Below are 13,019 nucleotides of genomic sequence, written 5' to 3' on the forward strand. Positions count from 1 at the left end.
CCCTTTTTTGTAGATAGTAGCGCCCACAAAAATGCCCCCGACTGCTTTCTTTGTGTAGATTACGTACTTTTGATTGCCTATTGGATTGTCCAATCAGAAAATACTTTAAGCTTAGCAACAGCAAAGTTATCCTCTTATCCAATCAACAAAGACATGGGTGGGCTTTATCGTGCTCAAGATTCTACAATTTGATTGGCTAAAATGCTCGTCAGTTATGGTAGGCTTGTGGACTATGTAGTTTGGTGTAGAGGCCCACGCCAGTACTTCACTGAAATTAAAACCACATGTCCCACAACCCAACAGGCGTTACAAGCAGCAGCATGCGCACGGCTAGAGGCGGAGCTGCTATATAAGCACGAGCTCCCTCTTCTTGAATAGCACACTGGACACTGTTGTGACGGTTGAACGTTGTCTCTGAGTGAACGACAGCTTTGACAGCATCGAAACAGTTAATGGTAGTTAGCGACAGTTGCTCTGACAAACCCTTGGAGGAGTAACAAGTGTTTACTGTTCGGAAGTTTACTTTTATTTTGCGAGAGTTTGTTTTCAAACGTCAAAATTAGGGATTTCGGCCGATTCTGGAATACGTATACTTTTGTTCAAATTAAGTTTAACGTCTTTTAACGAACTTTGAAGCTCAGTTTTGAGAGCATTAACATGATCTGAAATGCGCTAAAGTGGACCCATCAGAGCGGATCATCAGGATGACAGAGCCAATGGAGCGCACCCATCACCTGAAAACTTCAGGCAGCCCATCAGGTGGGAGCAGCGGAGACGCGTTGGAGCATCTCCCAGCCAGCAACCGTGGTGGACCAGAGAATGGCGACAGGGGGCGACAGAGAGACCAGAAGCAGCAGCAGCAGCAGCGGGCGGAGAACTGTGGGGATATCAACACAGACAAGTTATGGCAAATGAAAGGCGGACAGAGGGGGGTGTGCCCTGCCTTCGCAGCCGGAAACGAGCTCCCAAAGTGCCCGATTGCAGCTCGGCCTCATCAGAAATCCGATGTTCATGCAGCGGGAGACGGTAATCACACCTCACAGGGGAAAAACGGCGAAGACAGACCGCTGGAGGAGACCTTAAACCAGGTGCAAGAGGAGAGTTTGCTCATCGACTCCGACACTGGCTTTGATGCTCGTCTGGGCAAGAAGAGACACAGGCGCAGGAACTCCAAGAAGAAGCGCAGCTGGAAGCCTTATTATAAACTTTCCTGGGAGGAAAAGAAAGCCCTGGAAGAGAAAGAGACAGCCAGGGCATCCCGGTTGAGAGAGGAGATGTTCGCCAAAGGGCTCCCAGTGGCCCCCTATAACACCACCCAGTTCCTGATGGACGAGCACGACCGAGAGGAGCCCGACCTCAACACCGAGACCGGGGTCAGGCGACCCTCGGGGGTCGGTGGCCGCATGGAGGACACAGGCAGCGAGGAGGACTTCTTCGACAACGAGGAGGAGGACGATGATGACGGCAGCGGCGGAGGCAGCGACGGCATCGGGAGACCTGGGAACGCAGGTGGGGAGTTTCTCCAGAGAGACTTTTCCGAGACCTATGAGATGTACCACGTCGAGAGCCTGCAGAATATGACCAAGCAGGAACTGGTGCAGGAGTACCTGGAGCTGGAGAAGTGCATGTCCCGGCTGGAGGAGGAGAACAACCGGCTGAGGCGCGCCGTGGAGCCCGGGGGTCTGACCGTGGAGAGCTCCCTGGTCCGGCTCGGAGAGCTGGAGAGGGAACTGGAGAGACTGAGGGCCCAAAACACGGAGCTCCTTCTGCAGAACCAGCCGAGCAAGGACAGGGTCCAGGTTACTACCAATTAAAGGACACAATTCAAGTAGGGAAATACCCTTTCAAAAAGGTAAACACATGGGACTTCTGCATTTTTTTTTTTAACTGTCATCAGTTTTCTGTAATCAGTTTGTCATCTGGACGATAAAGTTCTTGCATTGCAATGCAATACTTGACGTTTCTTTTCTATTTGGACTGTAAGGGTGTCCTGTTCAATTTTTTTTAAGAAGAAATGTAAATATTTCAAAAATAAGATTCTTTTTATAAAGATAATGTATCTGACAACACGAGAATATTTTGTTTGTTTCAACTTCGTAGGTATCCATTGACCATATAGGCCTACTGTTCCACATTTTTGAATTTAAAAACAAACATCGAATGTTGCATTTTCTCCCAAAAGGTAAAGAACAAATTACAGCTAATTAGGCCAGCTTGCAAAGACTGTTTTTTTGTTTTGTTTTTTTTTGTTTTGCATTAGTAAATTCCATTGTGACCATTTTAACAGTTGTGTGTGTGTGTGTGTGTGTGTGTGTGTGTTAACATAAGTTCAAATAAAAATTTGAAATTCTCCTGTCATGTGTTATAAAGCCTGCTCTCAACAACAGGAAGCAGCTCATAAAAGCTGCAGTGTGAAACTACTGTATGTGACGTTTGTCACCATACAAATAATCACAAAGCTTTTCTTGTGAGGATCCTGAAATGGGCCAGACAGACGACATCAGAGGGCTCTGAATAGGAAGAATACAGGGACTGTAGCCAGAGCAGGGGGGGATGGGATATGATGGATATGCTCTTTATGAAGGTTAACCCACTCTGAGTTAAATCTGTTAAGGATATTTGGCAAGAACAAAAGCTAAATGGGTTCATCCCCTTCTTTTGAAACAGATTTTGTTCACAAGAGGAGTGCTGGTCATGTCAAAAGCCAAATACTCTGCTGCAAATGTTTACTAAACCTCTGTATTTGGTTAGAATGATCACGAGTTTCAATAACCAGAGTTTTACAGCTAATTTTCATAGAATGCATAAATATTAAACTACCCATTTAAGTTAAAATACAGAGCCTCAGTAGTTTAGATGAAGTTTCCTTCATGTGCATAGGCAATCTGTGCCATTTGGCCTGGAGAGACCTTATTCATCTGCAGCCTCTAGAGGGCATCCTTCAGCTCCTATTTTAAGTTGTCTTACATGAGCCTCATTCTCCCAAGTGTGTGCGCGTGTCTTGCAAAATCTCAAAAACAAACACAAGTGAAAATCGTTTTTTTAAACATAGTTCTGTTTATTTACATCATATAACCTTGTTTTAAAGCACACAGCCATGAGGGGAATTGTTTCAGGCAGACAACCTTTAAGTCCAGTCATTTTTCATATTAGTTATACTCAAAAGCAATTCCAAATGTACACAATACAATATGTTACATATTAAGATAATATGTACAAAAAGGTTTTAAAATACAACAATGAGACATTAGGTGAATCACATTTCAGACAACAAACACCAGCTGTTGAGTTTTCCTTTTGTTCATCTTCAGGAAATTGAATGTTGTCTGACATGACCTAACGCCATATTAGGGTGGGGCTTGTTAGGTGTACCATATTCACACACTGTGGATCACTAGGCAGAGAGAGATGACCTCAGTTTGTTAAGAAAAGCAGCTGAGAGAATACTATGCCTCTTCCCTCTTCGCAGCATTGGTAATAGCTGTTAATGCCTGTGTTAAAGGCAAAGAGAGTGCATAGACATGTCCTTGGCTTGGAAGTGTGCTTTTTTTTTAAAAATGTTTACAGCCTCTCAGTTAGACTGCTTGTATTTAATGTACACATCTTTGGGTCAGTGCCTTAGTTATACTATCAACCACAGGAGAGGAGGGAGGAGACCCAGAAACAACAAAAGGAAATGGAAAGATAAGAACCGACCATGGCACTGCAGAACAAAAACACATTCCAGAAATCAGGCACTTGTAGAAAAAAATCTTGAGGTAAGACAAGACTGTAACTTACTGTTTAATATTAGTATTAAGATTATTATTTTTTACTGTGGGATTTGGTCAGGTGAAAACAACATGGCTTTGGAAGTTGCACCTCCTGTTTGTGTTATTTTTTCGTGGTGGCAAATTGGTTCCACGGCCAAGACGAGAGATGAAAACAATAGATTCATGTGGGCAGGCATTCTGTATTCATTTCCTCTAATGTACCATTTCCCCAGTCAAGGAGGATTTATTAGTGCCTGACCTTATGAACTCCTCGTCAGGTTAACCCCAAGGTAATAAACGTGAGACAGACGAACCCTCAGAGGGGATGTGATGTAAACACATAGATCACCACAGACAGAGGTGAGAATGTAGCCGTTTGTATGCGCGACATTACATTTTAACAGTCTGTAAAACGCTGTCAGGCGTCTCCTCTGTCTCTTTTACAAGAAGGAACATACTTTGTCTTGAGCTCAGTAAATATGAGCAGATCTGTGGAGGCAATGCTCAGTAATCCCTGACATGACTAACAAAACAAATGAGGTCAGCCATCACAGTGTGGTGCTGAGCTGCCTGCAAACTCTCCAATATAATGTAATAATTACCAGATTACATTTCTCCTCCTGCTACATGTAGTTGTTAGATAGTTTGTGTACATGTTGATGCAACATTGTTGGAAGTATAGTCACCAGAGAAATTTATTTATAAGACTATATATCTCAAGAGATAAAGGTTTTCTGCACAGTGCTGAGATCAGAGAGAAAGGCCATCTCTGAGGAAATAAGGAACAGGTTTAGTCGTGTTTATCTTGTCTCCTTTGAACAGGTACACCAAAAAGGTGAAATCACAATAAAAGTACTTTTTTTACTTTAATACAAAATATATATAATATATATATTGAATATAAAACAAAAAAAAATTAATATATTAAGGGAAACATTTCAAGTAACATCTTGAAAGAAATGACTGTGCACTTTTGTAAACCATAAAAAAAGAACTAAAAAAGTAAAAACAAATATGATAACAGAATATTTATATGTACAAGGTTAACTTAACAAGGCTTTGTACAAATGTTACAAAAGTGTTCAAGACAAACACCTGCACGCTCAGACATGATCACAAATGTTGCGCAAACACACATAAACATTATTAACAAGTAGAGAGAGACTTCCGTATTTTGTGTGTTTATAACCTACTGGATCTATTGTTTGGAGTATAAATGAGAGTATTACAGTGTCTCTGGTCTGAGGAGTGACAGATTAGGAAGACTGATATGAAAAATCAGTTGAGATCCCTCTTGAAATGGTTTTAAAACTGACCAGTAACTTTTTGTAATTATAAGTGTGTGTGAGGCTGAAGGTCTCTTCTGGCTCACTGAAGTAGGTTTAGAGAAATATGTGTTGAACCCCACTTTGACAAGAAGCACCATTCTCTCAAGAACCAGAGGTGGTTGCATTTCAGCATCCTTCTCTGGTCACTTGAAGGGATTTCACCCTTTAATTTGTCTGTTTAATGTCGTCTGTGAGCCAGGCAGGATGGTAGAGGAGACGGGAAGGATGTTCGGTTATTACTCAAATGTGAATTCTTGGCTGTAACATTGATTGTGATGAGGTCTGTTTGTGTCTCCGTCCTGTTTCTGTATTATTTCTATAAAAGCACACATATAGGAAAAAAAAACAACAAAAGCTTTGGCAACACTGAAATGCCCCTTGCCATGCAAATGGAGCTTATCGAAAAGAAAAGCACGGGCTGCTTTTAAAGACCTGGTACACTGTGTTGCACCTGGCAACTAACCACAACCTTGTTTACACTGCTGCCGGTCTACTGACCTGCAGGGAGTCAGCAGCTCAGCCCGGACCCCCCTTCAGAATCAGCAGCTTCAGCCTCTTTTCATTGGAGTGAAGGGTGGGGTCAGCTGGCAGGGCTCACAGGTACTGGTGGAATCTAGAGGTGGGTGCTTGACGTGTAGCCGGTCCTTGGTTGAGTCCGTCTGCATCCCGAGGCAGCCCCGGTGTTTTGACCTGGTTGTGAGTGATAGGAAACAGAGGGTAGTCATTGACAGTCATTGGGGGTCTCTTGTCGGACGTCTCGGTCGGGGAGGCCACCACGGTGTGCCTGCGCCAGGCTCGTCTCTTCCTCCGTGTCTCGGGTGACAGCGGTTTTCGCAGTCCCACACTGCGCAGGTCGTCGGCCGAGCCCAGCAGACGAGCGCGGACCTGCTCCGCCAGAGACCTGGCACCCGGGCCGGTTGGGGTGAAGGAGGCGGCCTCGGTGGGTTGCAGGGTGGGCTTGGGCCGGGCCAGGCGCAGGCTCTCCTGGCTGCTGCCTGAGGAGGGGTTGGTTCTGAAAGTCTCTCTCCTCACTCTGGGTGCGCCATCTGGCCCAGAACCAGCCCCGTCCCCCTGAGCCATGGCCTCAGACAGCTCCAACAGGTCCAGGGAGCGAGCCTTGGCCTTCTCAGACTTCAGCTTCTTCCTGGCCAGAGTGTCACACTGGATCAGCTTGTGGGAGTTGAAGGAAGGCCGCGAATGCAGTTTATGAGTGGTGGAGGAGGAGGAGGACGAGGGCGTGGTGGACCGTGCCCCTCCTTCACTCCTGTCCGCAGAGTCCGGTGTATGTGTGAGGGCTGTGGGCGGGGCGAGAACGTTTGTGGGTGAGAGAACAGGGGGTTTGTAATGTGTGTAGAGGAAGCTGCGCGGGGCTGCTGCCTGTTGTGTGTTCACAGGTGTTGTCGGGTGTTTATCAGGTCTCTCCTGGGTGAGGGAGCGCGAGGCGAAGCCGCTCTCATTGTCCGTCTCGCTCACCAGCTCGCTGTGCTCGTCATCAGCATCATCCCCCCTCCCCTCCGACCCCAGGCTCCGCCCTAATGTAGAGAGAGTGGAGTAACCAGAAACAATAGAGCGAGCATCCTCTGGAGCTCTCCACGGTGGCCCTTTTACCTCTGCCTGTGCCTCCTCCTCCTGCAACAACATGGCTGCCTGCCCTCTTCCTGCCTCCTCTTCCTCTTTACAGCACGGCTGAATAACCACCACCACCTCCTCTTGTACCTCCTCTTTCACTCCGCTTTCTACAACTTGCTCGTCTTCCTCCTCTTCTTCTTCGTCGTCGTCCTCCTCTCCCTCTGCTCGAGGAGCAGTGTCTCCTACAGGCGACTCTGCCTCCTCTTCCTCCTCTGCCCCTAGATGGTCGGCTTTGATTGGCTCATGCTCCGAGTCGTCGTCGGTGCTGCTGCCCACGCGGCGGGCGTTATGGGTCTTCCTGCGTTTGCGGCCCGTAACAGCTGACATGATGGACAGAGTCAGGAAGTCTTTGGGTGTGAGGTCTTTCTTTGACCCCCACGACCCCTGAAAAAGGAAAAAACTTTACTGTGACACTGTCATACATTACACTTCATATGTTTATATATGTTAGTATATGTTTAACTACGGCTGGTCGTTACATTTTCTGTGTGTATGAGTGGTATATAAACAACCAGAGTAATCTTGTACCATGTAAGGAGATGTTACCTTTGATTTAGCAGAGTCACTGTTGGTTGAGTCTGGAGAAAAGGGAATAAAAACATCAGCAGGTCAGAACCACTGACGTTAACAAAAGGCCAGAAGAGTCATAGTGGAGGACACAGAGGCAGTTGGTGTGATCATCACTTTTTTAAAAGGACAAATCCACAATAAATCACAATAAAACTGCTACTGCACTGCTCTGTGTGGGATGAAAAGGGGAAAACACCTGCTGTGACATCACCAATTGGGGTGTGGCTAGAGCACAACATGCTTGATAGTTGAAAGTAGTGAGCAGCAGTTTTGTGTCCTCTTCTTGATTGAAAAATAATAATAATTACAAGACAAATTCCTCTGCTAAATTTGAAGGAACTCGTCGTCCTCCTCTGTGCCCTCCGACCTTGACAGACCCCAGCACAAAGACACGGATTTACATGCTGGAGTATGTGGAGGAGAAACAATGATTGGGGAAGCAGGGTTTGGTGTTGGAGGAAAGACTGCATTAGGAAACCACGGCACACACCGATGACATCACCGAAAACACTGATGACATCAATCAGTGAAAGAAGCATTGGGAGGCGTGAAGGCAGAAATAATTTTGAGTCCAGAGTATGAAAAGAAACACATTCTCTTACAAACTGTTTTTGTCTTTCACATAGTGTATAAATCTTAATCTTTTGAGGAACCCGGGATCATGGGTGGGGTGGTGGCCATTTAAGGGGCTCTAGATGGAAATGTTTCTCATGTACCAACAGCATTAATAGTAAATCCAGTTTAGCATTTTGTGTGCTGCTTCCAGATGGTGGCTCTGTGGTGGGCCAAACTTCCACCCTTCATCTTTGGTCTTCGTATCCTGCATGCGCCACCATTAAAGCTCCAGTAGAAGCCCTTCGTTTTTCCAGAACACAGCTTAGCTCAGGTATTTCATTAGTGTTGTTGATGCTGTCATGGAAGAGAAGCAGCCTTACAGAGTAAAATCTCCAGGTCAACCAATGTACCAATCAGATTTTGGTGCGCTATAGGGTCAGCTGAGGAAAACAAGACGTATTGGTTGACCAAGTGAATGTTAAGACTCTACTGACAGTAGAGTAACTACTAGTCCTGAAACAATAAGTTAAGTATTTGATTAGTCGGTGAGCAAAAAATCTATCAAGTCATTTAACAATAAATATAATATAAACATTGTCTGGTTTTAACTTATCCAATGTGAGAATTCCCTGCTTTTGTCTGTTTTATAAGATTGCTAATTGAATATTTTTGAGAAAAAAAAAACTAGCAATTTGATGCCGACACCTTGAGCGATGGGCACTTTTCATTATTTGCAGACATTTTTAGACTCAACAACTGATTGAAAAAATAATCCACAGATCAAAGTAGTTGTTAATTGTAGTTGTTATCAAAATCTGTGACCTAAGTCACAATTTTTGGTAACAGCTTTGGGATCAATGAAAAAATGAGTGGTGGAAATATGGCTCCAATTTGTAATCAGGTCAGAGAATCTGCTCTTCTCTTGTTTTGCTATATTTCTGAGGGATTTCACTCTGAAAGGCCACTTCTGAAATGTTTCCTTATCCTGAATTGAGCGTCTAAGGATAGAAGGTGTCATATGCTGTACAGACTGTGAAGAGGCAAGTTTGTCCATTGGATTTTGAGATATATATGGGCTTCTTCTTTGTGTGCAGAGTCAACAGTGAGCTGGATTTAATGTTATCTTGGACCTCACATAAGAAACATTTTGTGAAACTAATGTTTGTTTTTTTTAAGTTCACCTGTGACAGAAAAACCGAGGAGGAAGGGTGAAAGTTTGGGCCACTATGGAGCCTCACACAAATAAATCAGATTCAAATTTCTCTCTCTTTGAAATGGCAGTTCAGAAATGGCACCACCTAGAGTCCCTTTGGAGCTAAGAGTGGGGTTAGGAGCCCGATGATTGGACTACACTGACAGAAATTGCCTGTAGGATGAGTGGAGCGCAACAACACGACAGGGCACCGGTGAGGGAGTTGTCTCTCAGTGACAGACCACAGTTTACACTTCAGTGTCAGACACAGCAGCTTTAACAGGCAGAGAGCATCCAGTCATCTATTAATTCATTAGTCAGACTGGGGCGACATTGTAAGTGATATGTTCTGACAGTGACCTCCGTGTGACACTGAGAGGGGGACGCTGACTTTCAGGAGGGTAATGGAGACCAAGGACACACAAACCATCACCCCGACTAACAGTCGCCCACGCAGACACACACATTATTTCACTTTCACAACATGATGCACTGACTCAGTGGCACACACACACACACGTATTGCCAGGGGAGTTCCCATCCTACCGCAATGGCTGCTCCACAGGCTCAGCTAAGAGAAGGAAATGCAGAAACGTACAGAGAAAGTGAAAGATGAGCAACGTGGAGGGAAAAAAGAGGTCAGCAGAAAGGAGAGAAGTATAGGCACACTATCAAACACAGAAACAGTCCAAGCGCTAACACATGTAAGACTTCATTTCTTATGCTGCGTTCCAGTTCTTGTTGGAAAGTAGGGAATTCTGGCTTTAAACTGGGACAAACTTCCGAGGAGGAATCTAAATCAAGCGAGGAATCTGACGTCATGCCAACATGGCAGCACACTATGTCAACATTTAGTTTTATAGATTCTTAGAAATATATTTTCTTTAGAAAAGGATTGATTTACCTACTTGCTGAATCAAGTGTCTTTTTCTTGAGAATTTAGACTCAGTTCTGCAAAATACCTTGATTCCAACTGAAAACATCTCACCACACTGGCAGAGGTATTCTCTTGTTTTAAGGAAAAGCTGTCTGGTTTCCCCCCTCAGTTCACTGGAACACTCAGATTGTATTTATGACACAATAATGGGGGATTTTCTACTTCCAACTTTAAACGGAAAGGAGCATTCATTTTGGGTTGCAGATTACAGCTACCCGAATTCTACTGGTCGGCTTGGTCACAGCTAGCAGTGATTGGGCTGAGAGCAGTACGCAACATGCTCACCTGAGGCCTCCCCGAGCAGAGCGGTCCTGCCGATGTTGGGCAGCAGGTGGTCGATGTTGGGGGCGGGCTGCACGTCCTCCGTGTCCACCGGCGTCTGGATGGGACAGACACAAGTGCAGCAACATTCAATTACACAACAAAAGGCTGTGATTTACTGTGACTACGTTAAAACATGAAAACAGGAACGTATCTCCATGTTGATGTATCTATCATCAATTTACTGAAATTTCTAGAGATTAAGGGAACCTATTGTTGCATATTGATAGGGTTTTATTATTATTATTATTATTCATGCAGTGGAGCGTGCAGGGAGCTGACATCTTGAATGATGTGATTTCTCTACAGATACAGCTTTTGAATAGATGTCTAGCAACTTTATCTGTACTCTCAATCACAAACTACAAGATCAAATTTAAAGTCACTTTGATCACATGTCACCGTGCAAACATTGTATGATCAAAAGAAAGATCACAAATGTTCAATAAATCATTTACCGTAAATAGCTGAATAGATTTACAGACTTTTTTTCTTTAAACAGGGACTTGTTTCAGGGACTTTCTAGGAATTATTGTCACAACACAGAAAAAGTTGTTTGTAGCACTAGAATCCATAAAACGACACTTACTGGGAATTTACAAAAGCGAATGGCTGCTATCAGTACCGAGCAGTGCAGTTTCACATTTCTGTGGTTTGTTAATGTAAGTTCTTGAAACAAGTTTACCACCAGTGGCATTTTTTTGTTCATGAAAATAATATTTTCTAACCTGTAACGATGTGTTAATAATATAGAGATTCTGAATTATTTCACACCAGCTTACTGTACATACTGTACATTCATTGTAAGAGCTACTGTACATCCTCAGCCGAATCTTTACTGTCTCTGTAGTACATTAGTACATTTTTAATGTGTAAGTCTAAATAAATCATTACTGTCCACATGCTATAAAACAACAATATGGGGAGCATACCTTTTCATCCTTGTCTTGCTCATCAGCGAAAAACCAGACGCCCTACAAGAATGACAGAGAAACAACTATTTAGCATGAAAGGGATTATTAGTCGTGTGTGTGTGTGTGTGTGTGCAATCTCTCACATGTTGGATAAGCGTCTCTACTATCTTGTAGCGGTCAGGCATGTGTGTGACCATATCTTTCATATTGTCCTCAGACGTCCGGACCAGAGTCGGCCCAAACACCAGAGCCAGGTTACGAGGCTCCATCTACAAACACCAGGTAAAGACAAAAGACATTAATACCAAAGACATCACAGTGATACATGATTTTAATTACATTTACAAACTGTCTTTCACACACCTTGTTTTTATCTGAGTGGTCGGCTACAGTCTTCAGGTGATCAACCAGGAACTTCAGAGTGTGGTAATAATGATCTGGGAGGTCTCGGATCTACAAAAGAGAAACAAGACGAATGACAATACTGATAAACCTGTTGAACCTGCCTGACTTCTGCCACACACACACACGCGTACCAGTTTCTTCATGGTCTTTAGTCTGTCTGATGCATTTTCCATCCGATTGGCGTCGATGAAGTCGATGTACTTGTCTGTAAAGATATTAGAAATATTAAAATACACGTAAGGTGAGACGGTTTGATATGAATGCATGGCAGTGTGACGCATTACGGTATGTGTGATGGCTTGTCATGACATGTTTGGACTCACCGTTGGTGAAGAGCGGCTCTGGAAGTTTCCTGAAGAAGGATTTGAGTAAACTGCTGACAACATTGAGGTCCTGCCACTTCTGTTGACAGCAAAGGACACAGAGAGGAGTAAGCGACCATAGTATTTTACCTTCTACATCTATTGACACAGATTTATTGAGTGAAGTTGAATGAAACCTGTCAGTTAAATGGTTTATTCCCCGTCTATCTGGGCATATGTTTCTCTCTGTGGTGGCTTTTCTTACAGTAAATGTACAGGTGCATTTGTATTTCCTCACCTCCTCTGCAGGGTTGATGTCGACGCCCTTGTTGAGCTGATCCTGAAGCATTGACACCATGGCGTTGTTCCCAGGGACTCTGTAGATCCCGGTGTATTCCAGACCCATCTCCTCCACCAGACCGCAGCAGATCTCCACGATCAGCGGGATGAACTGAGATGGACACGGACAGAATTTAATCACAAATAAAACATCCAGTAGAAAATCTTGTTTCATTGCATTCTGGTAAAACAGAGGATATTGAAGCTAACCTTGTTATTTACACCCGGCTGACAATCCTCCAGCCTCACACCGAAAGCTTTAGGCCCGGACTTCTTTGTCTTCTTCATGATGTTGATTCCCCATGGAGACTTCGGAGGGCTGCTCTCATCTAGAGAAAGACCGAACGAAAACTTAGACTTGACACAGATCCTCAGTATTTGCTTCTTGGTTAACCAAGTCCTTATATTATTGCTGCCGAAAAGATACATTGCTCAAAAAGACTGATAATACACCACCTACAATTGCGGGATGGCATGAACTGATGTCTTTACATACAGGTTTAAATGTAAAATTCATGGACATCTTTCTTTAAATATACTGGTCTAAAAATTACAAATAGTACAATTAAAAGGGACGATAGGTTGCAAAAATGACTGTTTTCAGTCTTTCAAAAAAAATGATGAATAGACACCATATTAGTGTTGTACCTTGGCTCTAGTTCTTGTGTCCACTGTGTGTTGTGCATATTGTTGAATTAACAATAAAAAATACTGTTTACCCCCCCCAAAAAAACCCTCAGATGTAACATATCTTAGCATTAATATTAATCTCTAG

At 43.8% G+C, this 13,019-nt stretch overlaps 2 protein-coding genes and 1 long non-coding RNA gene across 12 annotated transcripts in view; 2 read left to right on the top strand and 1 right to left on the bottom strand.

The window, feature by feature from the left end:
- Nucleotides 1-340: 340 nt before the first annotated feature.
- hexim1 (HEXIM P-TEFb complex subunit 1) lies at nt 341-2,350 on the top strand. Its single transcript, XM_044182612.1, has one exon. It carries the CDS (start codon nt 705-707, stop codon nt 1,812-1,814), a length of 1,110 nt encoding a protein of 369 aa, XP_044038547.1. The 5' UTR covers nt 341-704; the 3' UTR covers nt 1,815-2,350.
- Nucleotides 2,351-3,034: 684 nt separating this feature from the next.
- Nucleotides 3,035-13,019, bottom strand: part of arhgap23a (Rho GTPase activating protein 23a) — a 71,297-nt gene continuing 61,312 nt past the window's right edge. For all 10 annotated transcript variants that reach the window (XM_044182600.1, XM_044182606.1, XM_044182607.1 and 7 more), the window contains 10 exons: nt 12,455-12,573; nt 12,204-12,356; nt 11,927-12,005; nt 11,735-11,808; nt 11,562-11,651; nt 11,342-11,467; nt 11,217-11,258; nt 10,249-10,342; nt 7,256-7,287; nt 3,035-7,093 (listed from right to left, as the gene is read on the bottom strand). In XM_044182600.1, the coding sequence (XP_044038535.1) occupies nt 5,675-7,093; nt 7,256-7,287; nt 10,249-10,342; nt 11,217-11,258; nt 11,342-11,467; nt 11,562-11,651; nt 11,735-11,808; nt 11,927-12,005; nt 12,204-12,356; nt 12,455-12,573 (2,228 nt within the window). In that variant the 3' untranslated portion in view covers nt 3,035-5,674. The remainder of the gene's footprint in view (nt 7,094-7,255; nt 7,288-10,248; nt 10,343-11,216; nt 11,259-11,341; nt 11,468-11,561; nt 11,652-11,734; nt 11,809-11,926; nt 12,006-12,203; nt 12,357-12,454; nt 12,574-13,019) is intronic.
- Nucleotides 11,896-12,408, top strand: LOC122869505. Its single transcript, XR_006376332.1, has 2 exons — nt 11,896-12,033; nt 12,215-12,408. It is a non-coding gene; the product is annotated as an uncharacterized LOC122869505 (long non-coding RNA).

This window comes from Siniperca chuatsi, linkage group LG21, assembly GCF_020085105.1.
Source record: "Siniperca chuatsi isolate FFG_IHB_CAS linkage group LG21, ASM2008510v1, whole genome shotgun sequence".
NCBI classification, from domain to species: domain Eukaryota; kingdom Metazoa; phylum Chordata; class Actinopteri; order Centrarchiformes; family Sinipercidae; genus Siniperca; species Siniperca chuatsi.

Excerpts from the sequence above, each read along its gene's own strand:
- hexim1 (XM_044182612.1), top strand. The coding sequence starts at position 705 with ATGACAGAGCCAATGGAGCGCACCCATCACCTGAAAACTTCAGGCAGC.